General features: G+C 39.4%; 1 protein-coding gene across 1 annotated transcript in view; it reads left to right on the top strand.

The window, feature by feature from the left end:
• The window catches only part of AFF3 (AF4/FMR2 family member 3), a 263,564-nt gene that overhangs the window by 122,283 nt on the left and 120,672 nt on the right, over positions 1-20,609 (top strand). Inside the window, exons 6-7 of the mRNA XM_026035647.1 lie at positions 13,580-13,666; positions 19,113-19,149. Coding sequence (XP_025891432.1) covers positions 13,580-13,666; positions 19,113-19,149 — 124 coding nt within the window. The remainder of the gene's footprint in view (positions 1-13,579; positions 13,667-19,112; positions 19,150-20,609) is intronic.

The following is a 20,609-nucleotide window of genomic DNA, read 5'->3' as shown; positions in this document are numbered from 1 at the left end:
CATTACCTGAGAATAGCTASGATTGCTGAGACAGTATGAAATACTGGTTCATAAGACTATTTTGCATACAGGTATTTCATAAATTTAAACTGCTTTTAACAGAGCAGTGTTATGTCTTATGAACTATTTCAGAGATCTACATATTATTCTTTCCATTCAAAATAGCTCATGTGGTTTTAATCAATTTAGATAAACCTGAATATACTTCGTTTTCGTTAAGGTATTCATACCAACTGAAATACTCATTATGTTCAAGTGGCAAAAAATCATCGTTTCATTAAAGCAGATGCAAATTTCTTGCCCAGACAATACCTATGACAATGAATAAGTTCCTRGTGTTGCTGTGGGGCGTAATGACATAAAGTGTCCAATGGGTGGGCTCAGGTCTTGTGCTTTAGGAAGAGAATTAAGGCTTTGATATGTGTTTTCATGCCTGTTGATTAGTTTTTCTGAGCAGAATTGCAAAAGAGCATTGACATCCTCTGTGACATTTGTGCCTGGATGGGGAARCTTCAGGGTTCTCACAGGTCATGGAAGAGCCTCATTTCCCACTGAAGAGACTTTCAGCCTTAATCACAGGTCTATATGTTTTGCCTCACAAGAGCAGTCAGCTTGGCACTCAYGGAGATGACAGGGGTGCTGGAATGTTTAACTCGAGTTAGCAGAAAACCCTTCAAATGAAAGGCAGTGTGTACAATAAGCGCTAAATGTTATTGTTTCAGGACTTAAAGCGGACAGAGCTTGAGGTGACAGCTTTGAAGAACCCACTTAATGTAAACACTAGATAAGAGCRAATTGCGCAGTTAAGGAAAGGTCTCCTTCACTGCTCTGTGGATGTATTTGCAGCTCGAGAGAAGCCTGGTTTCAGTGAGACATGCCAGATTGGGCAGGGGCAAGGGGAGCGAGGAAAGGTCACTGCTTGCCCATGACAGCCAGGACCTGTGGCGAGCACTGCACCTCGCTACTGGCACCAGCTCCAGGAACGTGTTGGTGAGAAGCAGCAGCCCAGGTGGGCTCCAGGGATGTGTTTTTCGTGGTGCAGATCTATGTTTCTTGTGCAAGSTTGGTTGTTGCAGCACTAATCTGCAAGCTCCCAATTGCAAGGGCTGTTGTGCTAGCTCTGTGAGCAGGTAAATGCCCCTTGAGTTCATCCTCTGGCTCCTTCACTCTCGCCTGCAAASACAAAAACCACCCACATACTAATTTTTAAAATAATGTATTTTTATCTGTTGATTTGTGGCTATGTCCCTGGGAAACAGCTGAAGGTAAGAGTGACAGGAGCCCTGTGTGTGGTGTTCAGAAAATGCTTTGCTATGATGCAAAAGGCCTGAATTATCAGACACTTGCTTTTATGAGCCAAGCAAAGACCTGAGCATATCAGCAGGACTTGGATCCTACTGCTTTGCAGGTTTTAATTTTGCCTCCGCTCTGAACACTGAAGTCTCCCACCTTGTTGCATCCAGTGAGTATTGGCTGGTGTTGGTGGTATGCGTGGATGGGCTCTCAGAAGAGCTCTATGGACTTATGCCTATAAATTCTCCACCAGTGGGACTTCTCTGATAAATTCTTCACTTTTTTAGAGAAATCCTTCAGTGTGTCTTTTCTGCCTCTTCCTCTMTCCCCTGTTGCTTTTTACACACTGATTTTGGATAAAAACATTCAGACATCTACACTATAAGAGAAAAGGAAATCACTTTGCTCACCTAAAATACTGTCAGATGATCTTGTTCACAAAAGTTGCTGTCAATTCATATATCATTAAATTCAATAAAACAGTGCAGTGCCATCACAGTTTGGGCAGTTTCAGCTATGCGTTTTATCCTTTCAAAGAGAACCTCTATCTTTGTACTGGACAAGCTGTGCCAGTGAATGTCTTTTTCTACCACATGATAGTTCCCAAAGATATCCAGTAATTTTTCCAAGAGAATGATCATGGTTCTCCAAATCTCTGCCCATATGTGTTGGCATTTTTCTATCTATAAAGTCAATGAAACCTGCTGTTTAAACCAAGAGAGAACAGGAGGGAAGAGTATGTTTTCACTTGGCTTTAGCTTCCATCAAGGACTTTTTCTCCAAGGTGACACTTCTTCCCCCTCTGGGTGAGGTTGGTAGCACAGAGACCTGTCTTTATCTGCAACCTCTTGGGGCGGGAGATGGTCAAAGATGACCAGAGGCACAGAGCCAGCCAGGGCTGCCCTGAGGTAGCATCTGTGCCTGCAGGGACCTGCTGGACCACAGTCCTGCATGCTCAGAACAGTCTCATCCCCAGGTGATCCATTAACACTGGGCGTCCTTCGCAGAGCACAGAGGCTCTCCTTTGCCATCTGCTTCTGCACGCCCCTACCAGGCTGAAACAGGAGCTTCGTGACTTTTTAGGAAAGAAAAGGCACCAAGTAGGTAGAACCAGCCAGCTAGTCTACTTATGACCCGCAACATTCCACTGGAAAACCTAAAAGATAGTCTTTTATGCATCTAATGCAAACACTTTAGATGAACACAGATGACCTTTCAGAACAGGAGGGTCTTTGTAAAGTGAAGTTATTGTAAGACTATATTTCTAAGGAATGTAGGGAGGGTAGGGAGGAGGGACAGTATACAAGCTTAAATGTCACCCTGCTATGACAACAACAATGTGATAGCACTTGCAGGTTTGGAGAGAGACTAAGAAAAAGTGACAGGGCATCCTAGCTGATACACTAGCACTGCCASTGAGCCATCTCTGAATTTGCCCTCATCATATATGTGTTATTGTAGCCATTAGGGAGGCCCAGCACTCATAAAAATCACCCTTTTTGATCTTTATGTTGTGACTTTATATTCTAAGTATTTATATAGCACAAGGCTTTTTTTTTTTTTTTTCCATAAAAGGGCACAGGCCAAGATTCAACACCCACAATTTGAGGCACTTTCAGGTTCAGTGCAGCTGCCTTGTGCTCCATCTAGATCGTATTCCAGGCTAGAGACTGGAGTAGACTTCCACAARCTGCTGTAGATTTTACATTCACTGATGAGGGCCCATGAGGGTGTCTTCCCACTGACTACAGTGAGAGCATCAGGCAGCTACACTCCTCATGTTGGCCCTTCACTTAAATTCCCAAGGCTCATTGTGAGCCATCTGGACCTCATATGATCAAAGGTTGCAGGGAACTAACTACTACAGGCTCATACATTAGTGATACACAAGGAAAGAGCAAAGTTGTRCTTCTACCTCTTCTAGAACAAAGTGGAACATGTCTTTCTCTATATCACTGCTTTGGTAGCCAGCGCCTAGCATATACACACACGAATGCCAGTGATTCACGTTTTATTGATTTATACAAGCTATATTGAGAGCCATAGTTGTTAAAGATTTTGATGGACTGAAAAGGAAGTTCTAAAATGAAGATGAATACCATTTTTAGGTACATTTTGGATGCTGGTGTGAACTTCTATTTTATCCCAGAGTTCAACAGGCCAGATAATTKCAGCCACTTACTCCTGTGTTGATCTTGTATTTGGCTGCAGCATATTCTTCAGAAAAGTATCTTTTCTTGATCTGAAGACTGGAGGAGCTCAGGAGAGGCATATCTGTAGCACTGCATCCCAGCAATGAACCACTGTCATTCATGAACAATTGTTCTTTTCACCTAACTTCACTTTGGCTTTTTTTCCTCCTATCCATTGGTTTATGATACAAGAAGTGATTGCTTTTTCACCTTTTTCTGTTATTGTGAACTGACAACATTTTCCAGTGAGGGCCATTTGGAAACGTTTAGAAATTTTATAAATGTGAACTGCTATTAACTATAAACAACTTTGATCTTCCAGTCATCCCTTGTGAAGCTCTGTTGAAGGCATTCAGCAGAGCTCCTACCTTTTCCTTTGCAACCCTTGACTCTGAGCTGCAAATCAGTTTTCTGAAAATCTTATAAGAAAAAGAGATTTGTTTGGGTATTTTTCCCCCCTTAYGAAGATGCTTATACAGCTCAAACTTAGTACTTCTTAGTCTAACAGGGCTGATCTTCATAAATCTCTTAGTGATGTTTCTGTTCCTCTTTTCACCTTCTCTGAATCTCCAGTGTTTTGGAAAAAAAGGTGGGCAAAGGAATCAGATTATGTTAGCACTGGCCTCACCAGTTCTACCATTCAACTTACTTCTCTCTTAAAATATACAATTGAACTAGCTCTTTGAGCCATAGCATGAGATGTTGGCAGACCATTTTCTGTTGCTTGTCCATGGGTGGTGTCTAACTTTTTTCTGGGATCTAGTCTCCCACTCTACCCGGAATAGTGGCTATTCTTCATTCATGGGCATATATTTTGGCATCTGTACCCTTAGCTGAACTAGTCTCTGTTGGCTTCAGCCATGATATAATGTTACTATGCTCCTTAGAGAATAAGGAACCATCAAGACTTCTTTCTGTTGATTCCCATCTAGGTGGTACATGCTGCAGCCCTGAGAACAGGCGGTTGAAATCACAAATACTGGAGCTCACAGTGCTACGCTGATTTCTTAATCTCATTCAGAATAAATGGCTTGTATATGAACAGATTCCCCAAGATGTTAGAGCGTCATAAACAAAATTCTTTACTAATTGTAGCCAGCCATATCCATTCAAGGTTGTCCAAGAGGGATTTATAGGCTACTTTGCCTTGCAGAAACTCTTGGTGCTCCTCAAAGGAGACGGGAAGGAGAGCCCCTGCCTCAGTACTCAGCTCCTTGGCATGATTTTTACATCTAAACTGAGCACATTTCACTTGATGTCATTAATGAACCATTAGTGTGATGCCTTGTGGAGCCACATTTCACAGCACTGTGTGAATACTTTCGCTTCCAACTTCTTCCTATGATATTTTTCACCTTCTCTATCATTTTTTCTCACTGCTCACACTGACTACGAAGTTTGTTTTAGTAACAGGAAATAGTTTTCTCCCTTCTGGTTATGGTCAGCAGCCTTTGCAGGTAACTAAGGAGTTTTGGCAGTGCCATCAGCCCTTGTAGGTTATTTAAATGTTAGCACCTTCCACTTTCAAGCAGGTATCTACTTTTTGTAGTGTATGCACAGAAGCAGTGCACAGAGCATACAGTAATATTCCTCATAAATTTGTACAGGGTGACCTATTCAGTCAGTTGGCTGAATAACCTAAGCTGCAGTAATCAGTTCTTAGTCCACTGGAAGATGCCCACTGTAGATTAACAAAAGTACTTTCATGTGGCCCTTGGGTTTCCAGGGACTATGTAAGTCCCCTTGGCATACCAGTCCTCTTAAGCGGGCTTCAGTACATGAAAGGAAGACAGAAATTAAGAGCAAATTAGGCTCTTCTGATGACCTTTTATTTGACCTCCTATTTAGGGGATGAATCGGGACCGTTACTGGACCTATGAGAAAGCTTCCAGCTTCACACAAGACTAAAACAGAGGAAAAAGAAGTCTACTTTGAAAAACCTGTTTTTCTTTCCCCACAAATTGTACTTTGATGACCTCCTTACATTTAGCAGCGTATTTTTGTCTCGAATAAAGGAATGTTTATATTAGAATATTACAAGCATTTGCGGAAAAGATGTTTCTGTATTGCTAAATATTTACCACGATGGAATTCTTGTCTTCTCCAAAGTGCAGATGTTTTTCGTAGTAAATGTGCCTGGTTTAYAGCTTTGAGCATGTTTTTTTCTCTACTCCTTTGTCCATATTAATACAATCACCTGTCAAAAACAGGGTTAAGACCCTAATCAGTGTCATGCTCTTTACTTTCAATTGCCTTTGTTTTAACTTCTTTAAATGTTTCCAGAGTGATCCAGGGGCTTCTTTGCTGCTTTGTTAGCAACCTGCAGAAATAACGTGCTTGCTAGGATCTCGAAAAGTGTCGACGAATTGCGCTTTTTCATTATTATTTGAAAGCATGCAGCGATCTGGACCTTGAAGTATCCTAGGTCTTTTCCTCTCCTCTTTCTCCTCCCCCCACTCCCAGGAGGCAGCTATTCATCTTCATTAGCCACTTCTGTTAGCTTGCTGCCAACTGAGACCGCAAAACTAGCTGCATCYGTCTTGCATGGCAATTCAGGAATTAGAATCCCCAGTCCTCGGGTGCAGGAGGTTAATGCACTAATAAAGATTGTACCTTGATTAACCACATCATCTCAGCTTGCCCAGGCAAGGCTGCTTTTCAGGCAGTTTGTCTTATCATATGACCCAATGCATTCATTTGAAAACAGAACTTCCTAACTAAGATCTGATATTCTGTACAGAGATCAAAGGAGCTATTTTGTTTATTTTTTTTTTTTCATGTCAGTGAAGAGTATATAAATGTTTATGGAGCAGGCCTCTATATTCTTTTCTATCATTTACCTGAACATGGTACATTTTCTTTTTTTTCCTGATAGTTAGAGTTAAGAAATCTTTCTGGCTTAAACTCTGCTATGAGAGAATACAGCATAGGTTATGCCCTAGTTAATGCTTGATCTTAGAATANGTCCCTCTGTTCCCTGAACCTGGGAATCACCCACAACAATAACCCTCCTATTCTGCCTCCTGGCCGTGGAGACAACCTGCGCAGCTGGCCTTTCCRACTGCAGCACCTCCTCTGGAGGGGAGGGAGCCACCCCCTCACCCTCCACCGACTGCCCTGCCTCCTTCAGGGCCTCATACCTGTTTGCCAGGGGGACCCTATAGGGTAGGGTGGGAGGAGGTTTCACCTTGCCACCTCGACCCTCGAATAAAACTGCATTTCTCTTAGGTAGCCATAGCTGCTTCTGGGCTAATTAATTCATTTAGACAAAAAACAAATAAAAGAAAAAAAAAAGGAAAAAAAAAGCCAGACTCTTGCAAGACTCTTGGTTAAATCTTGCAGTGGAAGACCTAAATAAATCAGTTTGGTAAGTAAGCAGCTGTCGCATTCTTTTGTATTTGTCAGTCCTGGACTGCGARACCTTAGCTAAATGTTGCAGGTGATTTGTGGACAATTCCAGTAAAGCAGAGATAACATATTCCAAACAGAAATTTCATGTATTGGCATTCCTGATTTGCTGTAGGGTGAATTGATCCACAGATCATGTTACAAGTGTTCATGATTTGGAATGGTTTAGTTCGGTAGATACCAAACATCTGGAAAGTTAATGCTGAATACATTCTTTAATGCTGCGGTCTGCAAAGTCTATGACCTTCTCCCTTTCCAAGGGCCGAATTTCTATGTCTTTTCCTTTCTTTCTCTCCAACTTGTGCACACACACACACACACACACACACACCCTTTTCATATCCAGCAATTTCAGCTGAAACCCATCAGTGTAGGTCTGAAGGACCAAGCATAACAAATGAAACAGTCACAAGCTTTTTTTTTTTTAACTTCTTTGCTTAAAACACACAAACAAAAATCTTTGTGGAGGATACTCCCTTGGATTGTCATATATCTTTGGGTGTTATACTGGTGAAGCCTATTGAAGGAATTTCACAGCACAGAAAGTAACAGGAAATTTGAAGGGTCTTGGGACTGGAGCCAAGGGGGAAATGTGGTAGAATTTGTTTTGTGGCAGATTGCTATGGAAAAATAGTGACTTCTAGAAATCGTTTTGAGTGTGTTGTATCACTAGCAAGAGTAGAAGAGACTGAAGAACTGTTGATGGGATGAGGTTCAGTGCTGGATCGGCACCAGCATAGATGTTGTAAGGCTGTTTCCTGCTCCCTGGCTGTGAGCACTTAGTAGTTCCCTTATTTGATTTTCAGTGAATGGATGAAACAATATTTGTCACATATCTCTCTTTTAGTAAGCATTTTACATCCTATGTTATATAAGTAAGCTATAAATTAAAACCTGCCTAGATAAATGGATGAAAAGGAAGAAGAAGAGAAAAAAACAGAAGGTGAAAGATAGGCAAGATAGACAGTGAACCGGGTAGTGATGATTGTGTTTAACACATTACCAGAAGGCTAATAAAAGGTACTTGGATAGAAAGAAGAATGTGATCAGGAGATCCCCCCAAAAGAAACTTAGAGGACATAGGAGGAAAAACAAAGGGGAGTAAGGAGATGTGGCTTGGTTAAGTGACAGCCTAAGGGAACTAGAGGAAACAACCTTATTTAGCCTATGCATATGATAGCATAGCATATGATAGCTTTATAGCTATCATATGTGAGGTTTGAGTTATAAATTTTGCAGCACTAGCAGATACTAGTGAAATAAATTTTTAAAAAATGAAAATCTGTTCTTCATATGATGAAGTGCATATGATGGAAATTTTATCACTCTGTCTGCTTGAACATAGTTTCCAAAAGTTTCGGTGTCAGACTCTTTGCTTTGGATGTTTGACACAAAAATCATAGCCATGTTGTCAGCTAGTGTCAGTGTAGCTTCACTGAACTGAAGTGGATCTTTGCCAGCTGACAGCAGTTAAAGAGCTACTCTCTTGTGCTAAAGAAAAAGAAAATACTATTTTATGAAGACAGGAGACTAACTGGATAAGAGGTTTGCAAGCTGTATCCTATGATCACTTGCTAACAGGTCTTGGAAAGCTTGCTGTTCACTTTGTGTTGCCCCTGCTTCCAGCTGCAAAAGTATATTTAATGCTTCCATAAAATATGTATTTTAGGGTAGGTGACTATAGAGATCTTCTATGGTCCCTATGAGCTAATTGGCAGAAGTTTTGCAAAGGAAAGTGGTCTCACCAATATTCAATGCATCCTGGGACATGTCACCTAGAGTAGCAGATGAAGATATGTAAGCTAAAATAATTTTCAAAATGTGTTTGGCAAGATCCTTTATGAGATGCTACACATTTTCTTAAGCTATCCTCTATGAGAGACAAAATATAATGAATTGGCTAGGTGAGCAAAAGCAAAGAGGAGGATTAAACAATCATTTTTTCTTAATGGTCTGGTGATGTGATTGTGGCAGCAAATGAACACCAAGGTTAATACACATGGCTAGAATTTAAATCTAAATGAGCCTGRATTCACTACTTTTTTTTTTAATTGCAATTTCTCTGAATCAGTTCAACCATTACAAGTATCACATGCCACACAGCAAGATTGATGGCACTAAATAAATAGCATTGCCTTAAGTCTAGAGTGAATGCTATTATTTACCTCTGCATGGTACTTTTCCTGAAAAATTACCTACAAGCTCGGGTTAAAAGCCCCAAACAAAACACGTCCAAGCACTCATTAATCCACAAGAAATGCCTTGTTATTTAATTGTTGCTGTAGAGACGAGGGCACACAATACTATAGATCTCTTTATCTAAAGATTTTGTCTCCGGCAAGAAGAAGAGCCCAGTTGGTGTGTTGACTAAGATTAACTAGACTTAGACCTTTATAACCTGCAGAACTAGGCATTTATATATAAACTGCTGGAAACTGATTTACTACAAGGGGAAATGAACTTGGACGTAGGATTGYAGTATGTATGTGAAAATGTACTACCGCTACCACCATGAAGACCTCACAATGGAACTGTAATAACCTTTACAGAGAGAAGAAAATGTCCAAAAAAAAAAAATTAATTAATTCAAAAGAGTGTACAGAAGTCTACTGAAATTTTGATGGTACCCAGGTGTATTTTCTCCAGGTCATTAGCACCCACGGGAGGTAAAAGGCAACATGGAGCTCTCTGCCCACCGGSTGTGGGTCAGTGTAAGGTGTTGAGCATGAGTCCAACCAAACCTGCTTGTCCCTCATGCAGTGCCCATGTCCCTCCGCTAGTGAGGGACTGGGTTGTGCCCAGTGGGAAATCCCTACGACTTTCTCCTTGCCCACTTCATTTCAAGCAATGTTGACCCAAGCAGACGCCTCACAGCATCTAAGCATCATTTGGGAGAGACATCAGGCCATGGGAGGAGGTCGACAGTCAGCTTTAATAAACTGGCCTGAAGTTAAGCACAAATGCACTCTTGCTCGTGTATTTTTTAAATGGTTTAATCACAGCTTCACAAATGCACTCTTGCTCGTGTATTTTTTAAATGGTTTAATCACAGCTTCACTCGGGTCTAGAAATCTTCGATTTTCCCACTTCTGGACCCCAAGTGATATCTTAGTGGTTGGTTTCATTAACATTTTCTACAATTCTAAAGTTAACAACTAGATCAGGAGGAAAATCTGTATTGCTTTAAAATTAGACCATTATCTTATAATGGMTGGAACTGGATGTTTCAGTATTATACTTCATTCATTTATGATACAAAAATCCCTGCTTTTACTCTTTCTGATTCCAAAAGTCTTTTGTGTCAACAAAATTGATGTTGTAGCACCAATTTCAAAGTGCAGAGGACTTTTAATTACATTTTAATTATTAGTGCCTTTCAACAGGACATTCAAAACATTCCTTTTAGTCCTGGGATTATTTTGTGCCAAATCTGCCAGTCCCGAAAACCCAGGATAGATAAGTTAGCTGATCAGAATAGAGAGACGTATGAGATTTTACTTCAACAACAAAATTTGAGTCCTTTCTGGCTAGTTCATCAGTTATATTAGAARGTAGTAACCCTTTGAGCTTACATTATCAAACAAGTTTCACACTACCTATTAAAAAGATGATACATCACAGCTAGTGCTCTTAAACTGCATAAAATGTCTTCATATAGAGCCTAAAATCGCAAGAGCTGGCAACATTGGGCCATATTCTAGGTTTGTTTCTACCTGCCACTGACCTTGCAAAGTGCTGATAATTGCTCAGTGCCTAAACCCTTTTTCCTGTTTTTGAGATTCTGTTCTCGGCAGCCAGGAAATTGTGCACACAGTTCGATGTTTCCCTTTTTCAAAAATATTTTATTGCCTTTGAAACTTGCCACTACGCAGTTGTGAAGAGCTGTAGTTTGGAGGAAGGAGTATTTTTCAAATAAGTTTTCTCATTTTTTATTTATTGTTTTCTAATTCTAGTTCATTTTTAAATTGTCTGAATTCTAAATGGTAGTGATAAATACACCATATGATCACAATTCAAAATACTGTTCCAGCAAATTCACATTCAGAGAGGTGATAATTCTTGATAATGGCAATTACTAACCCTGGTAAATATCTGTGATCTTACTAAATATTTGTGTCAGAAAGGGTTACATCAAATTTAAATTATGTACAGAGCTTTATTATATACCACAACACAAAGTGCAAATGGAGAAAAGAAGCTAGATGGGAAAAAAAAAAAAAAAAAAAAAAAAAAAAAAAAAGACCATTAAGACCATATTTCATTGAAGTGTGGATGAGAAATAATCTTGGGGAAAAGAAGAAATGAAAGATTTTTGACATGTCAAAAAAAAAGGTCACCCTTATTTTTAATCAGCACTGTCGTCCTTTCCACGGATGGAGGTGTCATTGTCAGACCTGGGCAGGCAAGGGAGGAGGAACGAGCTCTCCTCTCGTAACAGATTGGTTTCTATATGGCATAGAGCACACTTCTTGGAAGATGTTTCCATAAAGGTGACAGTGGAGGTCAGCAATCACATAACCTGGAGGAACTGCTTCTTGGGCAAATGGAAATCATAAGTACTTAATAGTGTATTTTAGACATAGGGTATCTTTGGGTCAAAGCCACCAGAAGCTCCCGCTCTGGCTGTCCCGATCCTTCCCTTGACAGAACTAAAATAAAGTATTGCTCTTCAAAAGAAAGGGCCACATAGTTCATTCTTATGCATAGTTTTGGGTTCAGCATCCCATCTTGTAGAGAAAAGCACTTAGCTTCTTCGGGAGAGTGGGAACACCTTTAGTCTGTATTCATCTCATTATTGAAAAAATGAAATAATAATAATAATTAAAAAGAAAAAGGCTTGCTATAAATGAGAAAGCTCTCCTTGTTCGGATCATGGCCTCAGGATTGTGCAGATCTCCTTTCTATCAACTTGCCTTCRTAAACCCTTACTGTTGGAATAATTTTCCATGTGTAATTCGTTTATCTTTTGGAAATGACAGCACGTGTGTCAGGCAGCAGGAGGGCTGCTTACTTCCAAATGTCAAATGGCCTGGGTTTGGTTGTCTGTGTTTAAAGAACTTACTTACTGTATATTAAAGATTACTATGTACTGCTGTAGTTGGCACTTATCAGATACCCGAGTCATAAGATGAACAATCTGCCTCGAAGAACTGAAAAGCAAAGCAGTTCTCATACTGAAACTGCAAAGCAGAAGGTGCTCCGATTAGAGGCACCCACATAGATTACGGAAGTATAATAAATCATGTAATTCTTTAGCCTCAAATAAAATAAAATAATGTAGTTTTTATTAGGAAATAAGGTGTTTAGCAAGAACACATTGGAGGTGACATTTATTACTTATAAATTATATTGAAAGGACTGATCCTTTTGTTGGCAGAACATCCGGAGACTTTCGACTCTGTAAAAAATGCCCCAAATCAGTCCGTGCAGGGTCAGAAAGTGTTTCCCTGAATACTGATAAAGGATAGGCAAGAGATTCACATGCACCTTTTTCAGATTAAAAAAAAAAAAAAAGTTTCTCATCTATTTACAATGAAATGAGTCATGGAAATATAGCTCCAATGTTATTCTGGGCCTCACAATAGATCTCAGCACAACACCATGGAATATTCCCGTGAAACAATCCCACAGTCAGTTAATGAGACCAAAAAACTGGCAAAGGATCTGCTAGACAAATTCTTGATAGTGTCAGTGAGCCCATAGCAAGGCAGGATGTTGTTTGCTTTTCAGTTCTTGAAACTTATGGACTGACTCTTCAGGGTTGTCACATTCATATTTGCACTTATGTCACACTCATTACTTCACATTTTAATCGTGTTGAGTTCTTACGTGCCAAATATTGTGCGTGTTGCTGCTGAACATGTTGCAAAAACAACCAGTAACAGGCTACTCTGGAGGAGAATATGAATGTAATATGAATGTTGTGTCTCAKCAGGCTATCTCTTATCTGAAGAGTTTAGTTGATAAACTAAACCAGTTAGCCCCTCACTCCTGCCAAAGCAGCTTTGCTTTGGAGACCAAATCATTCCAGCTTGAAAACCAGTGGTGTGACCTACCTGAGGGAATGTTGAAAATGACTGCATACAATCATTTAGGTAATAAAAATGTCCTTCAAAAAAAAAAAAAAAAGGAAGAAAGAAGTGGCAGTGGAGCTCATTTAACATCTTTACAACAAAAAGAAAAAAGGCGATAAGGCTATTACATGAACGAACATCTGATCAAGTTCAGGGCTTTAAGCATTTGTCATTCTGACCTCGTCTGTGAAATCTGTTTTATGATGAGTCCATAGTGTGCACCCCATTCCTTGGTCATGAACTGAAATTTCTATTCTCATGCTACTGAAAAAAAAAAAAAAAAAAAAAAAAATCTGTTATTCTCATCAATGAGAATACACTGAGTGTTTAAAACGTGGTTGCAGATTGTCAGAAAAATCAAACTTCTTGCACTTAAGATGCATTAACCGTTCAAGAAAATGAAATGGTGCTTAAGAACTGCTCTCAAGAGTCTGTGATAAAAATCAATGTAGCTCTTGTGTTGTCTAGATTATATGTAAACTGGGCATTTCCTAGAAGCTACAGTGACTTAAATATTTCACTGCCCAGACATTCATGCTACTGATATACTATTATTGTCTCCTATTCCATTGACTTTCTAAATACAGTTTGCTGTACAATATTATTTTTCAGGAAATGACCCATTCTTGGCCTCCGCCGCTGTCAGCTATTCATACACCAGGCAAGGTAGAGCAAAGCAAGTTTCCCTTCCCAAACAAGGTAAGACACTCAGTATAACATAGACTCGTGCCTCTCCCACCTCAGAAAGTCCTACGTGAGCTGTGACTAGGTCAGTGATGGCCCAGCACTGAAACCCATGCAGTGCCAATGACCTTTTCCATGGGGATGCCAGTATGCCCTGCCTCTCAGAGAGTCTACAGTCTCCTGCAGAGCTTGTAGTGAGGGTAATAATTACAATTGCAAGGCCAAAAGTCTTTACAGATTGCCTGTGCTAAAAGAGTTTATCTGTGATGACTATGTCATGGTTTTAAAGTGCCAGGGGTGCAAAGCAAAACATCTCCATTATGTTATGGCAGAAAAAGAAAGGAAATAACCGATTGTGCATTGAAGGCAGTAGATTGAGGATGGTGAGGGAGCGGGTAAGTGCAGCAGGAGATGGGTCTGCAGCTCATCCACAGGTGAAGTGGTCAGTTGGGCCTGACAGCAGCCAAGCTCTGGCATACCTGCCATGGTGGCCCCATCGGATGCATTGGTGGGGCACAGGCACAAGAATGTTTGTGGGTAAGGCATGAACACCTCAGCACATCTGTCTGACCTTCCTGGATGCCTCACAACTAAATGCATTCTGATAAATCGAGCAATAAYATAATCACATCAAACAGGCCAAAGATAACATTAATAAGTGGTGATATTGACTTTCTCATCTTCTCTCTACCTGTTCATCCATCTGTCTGGGAAATATTCTAGCAGATCAGACTGTGGAGCCATTTAACAAGCCTTCTCCAGATAGTTTCATTATCTCTCAGCAAAGTAGAATGTCCATTTATTTAAGCTTTGAATGGACCAGATTTCATATGACAATGGCATGCATTTAACATGTATTTAACATATATTAACAAGTTAACATGTATTAACATGTATTTACATGCATTTAACATATATTATGGAAAAATCCCAAATATCTGGCSCTGGACAGTCACATGCTCAGGAAGACATCTGCTTTTCAGATTCCAAAATGCATAATTTTATAAACATGTTTCTAAAACATTCCTAAACTAGCTATTTGCATTTTACAAAGTGTAGCATTAAACCACACTTATTGAATCTCAGGGGGGTTGACCTCATAACTCTTAGGAAGCTTTCTCCCCGATAAGCTATGGAGCTGTCCCAGCTTCTCTTGTTAGAACCTGTGCTGTGCACCAAGCCATAGTGCATTGCCTGTTACTCACAGAAATGGCTCTGTCAGTCAAATAGAGGCAAAAGCCAACAAAGACGTGAAAATGCTGAATTCAGAGCATTGGCTCTTACTTCCAAGCAGTGCATGGTACTGTGAACTCATTTCTTTGTGGAACTGCAAGAGATCATTTCGGTTCATTTGCAACAGCTATTCCAGCCAACTCCAAGGGAACAAGTAGGCTGCAACCCTTCATTAACAGGAAAAAAAAAAAAAGCCTCCCAGATGCCAGGATGCTAACAGTTCTGAGAATGAGAAAAACAGAAGCTTGGAGAACTCCTGGCCTGTTGCAAGGATGCAAATCATTCTCACTTTTCTGCCTATAAAAATTGAGGATCAGCATCATTAATTCTTACACATACCAATCCACTTTTAACCTGCAGCTCAACTAATTAGTGATTTGACAGCTTGAAACTTGAAATTTATTAATTAGGCTATTAAAGTTGCAAAGGCCACAGCAACAACAACCAGGCTGGTTTTGAAATCAGGCTGGCAAAAAAAAAAAAAAAAAAAAAGGAAATAACTGAATTTCATATATCACAAACCTAATATACATATTCCAAAATATCTGCATTTATATTACTATATGCTCTCTGTAGATGTGGGGGTGCATGTGCCTATGCTGTATATGTATAAAAAATTAGATCTCCACTAACACTGAAGAAATGCATTAATTCACAACAGTGGGAGGAAAGTCAGTGTCAAGAGTGAAATGTGTGGCATGTCCAGCAGATTCTCCTGAACAACCCTGCTGGGCAAGTGTATTTAAGGAATTATCCTTTATATGATAGAGGACRAAAAGTTACTTTTCATTTTTAACTTAAAATTTTCTTTCTCTGCAGAATTAATTTGTACTCTTGAATTTACTATGAAGGGGTCTCTTGATTTCTTGTTTTTCCAAAGCTAAAGGGTAATTGAATCCATATGTGCTCTATGTTCTTTCCTTTATCCTATCTATATCACACTTTGTTATGTACAAATGATTAGGCATTATTTGATTGTAATTTTATTACAAACATCTTAATAAATAAACTTTAAATGAATAATTAAATTGGGCAAGWAAGAGCCCATTTGATGCTTGTGTGAGTGAACATTCATGTTCAGGCAGTAATTCTCTAGTCTTGCATAGGAAAGAGATGCTGTTAATTCTGCTGCCCAGTTTGCTATGTTTCTTCATTTTTACTATGATTTTCTATSTTGAAAGCTTGATCTGATTTTTGATTTCTGTTTGTATGATATTACAGGGTCAGCCATTCTTTTTTTTAACTGAGAATCAATTTATCCACTCCAGGAAAATCAGTGTCTTTTCACAAAAGTATCAAATGATTATTCTCAGTAAAAGCTTAGTTTTGATATTAACATTATCTTTCCAGTGGTCAATTCATTTACTTTTCCATGTTATTTTAATAAGCTCTATGAAATGCATTAGAGAAAAAAAATAAAAAACCAAAAACCTCAAAAGTGAAATATTCACCTTTTCTTTCTAGGATATAAAAAGGCACAGTTTTTCCTGCCTTAGTGGGTGCATCCTCTATTTCATTGTAGCATTTTTATTTTAGCTTTTATCGTTAAGGATAATTTGTTGAGAAATGAGACACTAATTTTAAAGAATCTGTTAAAAGGAGAAATGAAAATGTTGTAGCTCATATATTTTGCTGATGTCAAGTCTGAGACTGTGCAGGCTCAATGGCAGAGGTAAGATATTGCATGATGAATTAAGGTAGACAGTTTAAAGGGGAGGGTTAACCCCCAAGTTGATGAAAATGTGGAGGACTGTGGGAAAGCAGGGAAAGTGAGGAAACACCTGCAAATGGTGAGCAAGAGCCTTGTTCTGCAGTTTCAGACATTTTTACAAACTTGACTTTGCATTTCTCCAAATAATTCTATACTCCAAAACAAAAAACAAGCCAGTCATCTACAGATACATAAATTCACTGCTCTGAAACTGGCCTTGCTCTAACAGACTATTTTTCTTATTCATAACATTCAAATTCAAGTGTATATGTCGCCACATCACTATTGCAAGTAGATCTCGACTTCTTAAGATTATATTCAGTCACCAGAAAAAGACAGGCTTTAATGTCTCTTCATCAGAAGCAATCATAAAAGGCTAAGACAATTTGTCAAAAGTAGACAATTTCAAATTATTGGGAAATTACTGTCATGATTTGAGACATGGTGCTGGTCTTTTACTACTATAAATGAAGGTATAAACTCTCAAGACTTGTCCAAAAATTCGATATCTCACTTTTCAGCCATGTAGGATGGCAGTTGATAGCAGATATGTATTACAGCCATATAAATTAAAGATAGTGCAGCCTGGAGAGCCTTGACTCCAAAGCAGATGGTGCAGTTGGAAGGAATTGGCCGGCCAGGCGCAAGAGATCTCAGGACCTTCAGTCCAGAYAACCGTCATTCAAACACGCAAAGAAACTCTTGTGGCCCTGAGCGCTCAAGGCGTGTTTTTATGTGACTAATCCATAAAGTCTCTGCTTGTCCAGCCCAGAGGGTAATCAAGGCCTCTGGRGACTTCCCTTCCCTTTCTTTAAATCTCTACCTGAACCTACAGGCTCTGCTGAGCCAGCAAGAAGATTGCTCAGAGGGGCATTAGAGGACAAGCAAAAGAGAAGGGAATTATTTTAAGCATATTTTTCTATGCTTTTATGCTTTTTTTTCCCAAGAGCAACATAAATTCTGAAGTCGCCTAGGTTTTTACCTTAAGGAAAGCTACAGACTTTCTGTTACAGACTCAACTGTTCTTCCTCTTCAAAATGTAGCAAAAAATCTACGCATACCAGTTTTTGCCTGGAAGTAAAATGAATAAATATAAATGAATAAATATATATAAAAATAAGAACCCAAAGTCTCTGGCTCGGCTTTTGGCTGTGTGCTCAGCCTCGGTGGGCCAACCATCAAGTTCAAGGTCCAATTCCTCCCTGAAAACGAAGGTGCCTGTTGCAGAGGGGTACTTGCCCTGTCAGCGTAGTCTCTGCTGTCACAACTGCATGCTAAAGTATATCCATGTGCATGTTTATGTTGTTCAAAAACAGAGTCACACACGGCAAACCTTCCAGGTTGCCCTCCATAACCTACGGCACCATGGGCTCAGCTTCTRGCATGGTGGAAGGTGCTGCACTGGGTCAGTGTTTGTATTAAAATCCTTTAGGGGCACAGTAGAAGTATTTAAAATATTTCCAAGGAATAGTTGGCCAGAAAATGGCCTATTCTGTGCTGATTTTATGCTAACTGAATTTCCAATTTTTGGTAGTGAGAAGAGCCACTAACATCCAATAGAAATAATAGCAAGTAGTGAATGTCTATCATTAATGTGAAACTAGTGCTTCTTACATTCATACTTAAAAATTGACCATCACTGGACAGTGATGCTTAAGATGAAGCAGATTTGAACATATTGAGTCAGGAGATTGAATGTGGAACTGATTACCAGCAATGTTTTCTCAAGTCAGATGTTTTCTGGTTGTGTTGAAAGTCAAGTGTTTTCTGGTAAGATTTTTTTGTCATTTTATTTTTTCAATATCCACAGTAGCATTCTTTCTTTTTTTTATTCTTGAGATAAGGGAGAATAAGTAGGTTTACTTGATTTTTTTTTCTTTTTTTTTCTTTTTTTTGATTATCTTTTTATTATATTTGTATTTTTATGCATAGGTTTCTTTTTCATTTTTATGAATGCAAACAAATTCTGTGTGTAAAATATGTGAGCAATTATATGTGAAGAAAAAAAATGGTCTGATTTATTGCACCGCACGAATTAGTATTGCAGTTTTGATACAAGGCTGACCTTGTAACCTCAGGGAGCCAGAACCAAAGCCTGTATTTCCATTCTCCAGTGCTCTGGATATCAACATGTGAAAAGAAAAGATCAGCCGTGCTAGTACTTCAAGAATCCAATGGCCCATGAAACAATATTGGTGTTCCTTCTGTCTTCTCATCTAAACTTCTAGAAAATAATAGACCAGTTTGGGCTGATCAATAAATGAATAGTGAGCAGGAAACAGGTAATGGCTATACAAGGAATTGCACCATTAACGGGTTGTCATGAAATCAGTTTACAAGCTGTAGAATTAATGCATTTTCAAAGAAATATTGGCTTTATTCTTGCAATTGAAAATGACTTTTAAATGGAATGAACAATTAGCAATGCTGTTTTTATTGTTAAGGTAATGTTCAAGTAAGTATTACAGCTAAAATTTACCATTAAAATAACACTGTATTTTTTTGTTATTATTGCAGGACTCACAACAGGGACCCACAGGCCACAGCAATACAAGTACGTACTGCCTTGTTTTACAGCTGCATCTAGGGAGATGTTGGCCATGATTATGAAAACCAAGTGAAGGACAGAGTATTGACCCAGCAGTAGACTGGGAGGGTGCAAAGTCTGAGCTAAATGGGGAGAATTGGATTCAAGAGCAGCCATGAGAACATGCCTTAGATGGATGCCTTAGATGGTGCCTTAGATGGGATGGATTGAAAAGGAGAAAATTGACAAATTGCATGGGTATGGACACCGCCACATCCAGACTGCCATAAAATTCTGCAAAAATACTTGCTCATCGTTGTCTTTTATAGGCAAGGGTATACTTGTGGCACTGTAATAAACTGTGGATAATTCTTGACAGACTAATGGCCAATAATGTCTCTGAAGGCATGTGGCTGTGGGGATTTTGCTAACTTGTAGTGTGGGGAGGGTGGAGGTAGTGGTGGGTGTCTCTCAGCAGGCTCCAGAGATCAACATTACTTTAATTACATTTAGTTACAGAAAAAAAAAATAAAAAAACCTTAGCAACTGTATTGAAAGAGAGAGAAATGTTCTGTGACCCAAAGTATTAATCCTCTCCCCTGACACCTCTGACTGTTGCTAATGTTGTCTTGCATATTAAAAATACATGATCCTTTCCTGCTTTCAACACAACATCATCTCAACCCGAAGCACTAATTTGTTTGCTCCCTGACCACTCACAGAGCTGTGAGCAGGATACACAAATAAGCCAAGCACAGAGGGTCATGGTGGCCCCAGAAGGCCACAGTGTTTGCATGGCTTTGGTCATGCCTGCAAGACCATGCCTCCAGTCACTCTGCTCATCAAAATCAGCATATGTTGTGGCCAGGCTGGAGGTGGACCASTTGGCCAGCAGCAGTGGCTGGTGGCAATCAAATGCCACAGAGACCTGCTGAGCTCATGCTAACACCATCTAACACCATTTCCTCACTGGTGTCACAAGTTAGGGTTGTTGTCCTCAACCCGGTCACCACTCTTCCTAGCATTAGAAAAGGATTTTTTCTCTGAGACCTGTATGTGAGGGTGATTCCTGTTGAGATGCTGGAATAAGACGTTAAATAAGACACACAATTAGGTGGAATAAGACCTGAACTCCGCCAGTTATGAACATCAAACTCAGTAGAAATTCAGGGAAAAAATATAAGTTTGAGGAAATTATAAAGAATGACTCCATGTGGGAAAGATTYCTAATGGTTTATACACTGCATTATCCAGTTGTACATCTTTGAAGTCCCAGTTACCTCTTATTCCCCATTTCACCATGTCTTCTTTGGAGTGGCTCTTGAATGCATCATTCGTAGTGTTTTCATTCCAAATGCAAACATTGTCTTTCTCAGAAATAATGTTTACATTTCTCTTATCCTTCCTCAACAAGGAAATTAGAGCATTTTAAAACTCTCAATGGATGAAGTTATACCACCCTTTTAAGCTGGAGTGTTATTTATCCC

The sequence above is a fragment of the Nothoprocta perdicaria genome, unplaced genomic scaffold (assembly GCF_003342845.1).
Source record: "Nothoprocta perdicaria isolate Ctin4 unplaced genomic scaffold, notPer1 scaffold_163, whole genome shotgun sequence".
Taxonomy (NCBI): domain Eukaryota; kingdom Metazoa; phylum Chordata; class Aves; order Tinamiformes; family Tinamidae; genus Nothoprocta; species Nothoprocta perdicaria.
Note: the sequence above shows the minus strand (reverse complement) of the source record. Positions and strands in the feature narration are given on the sequence as shown.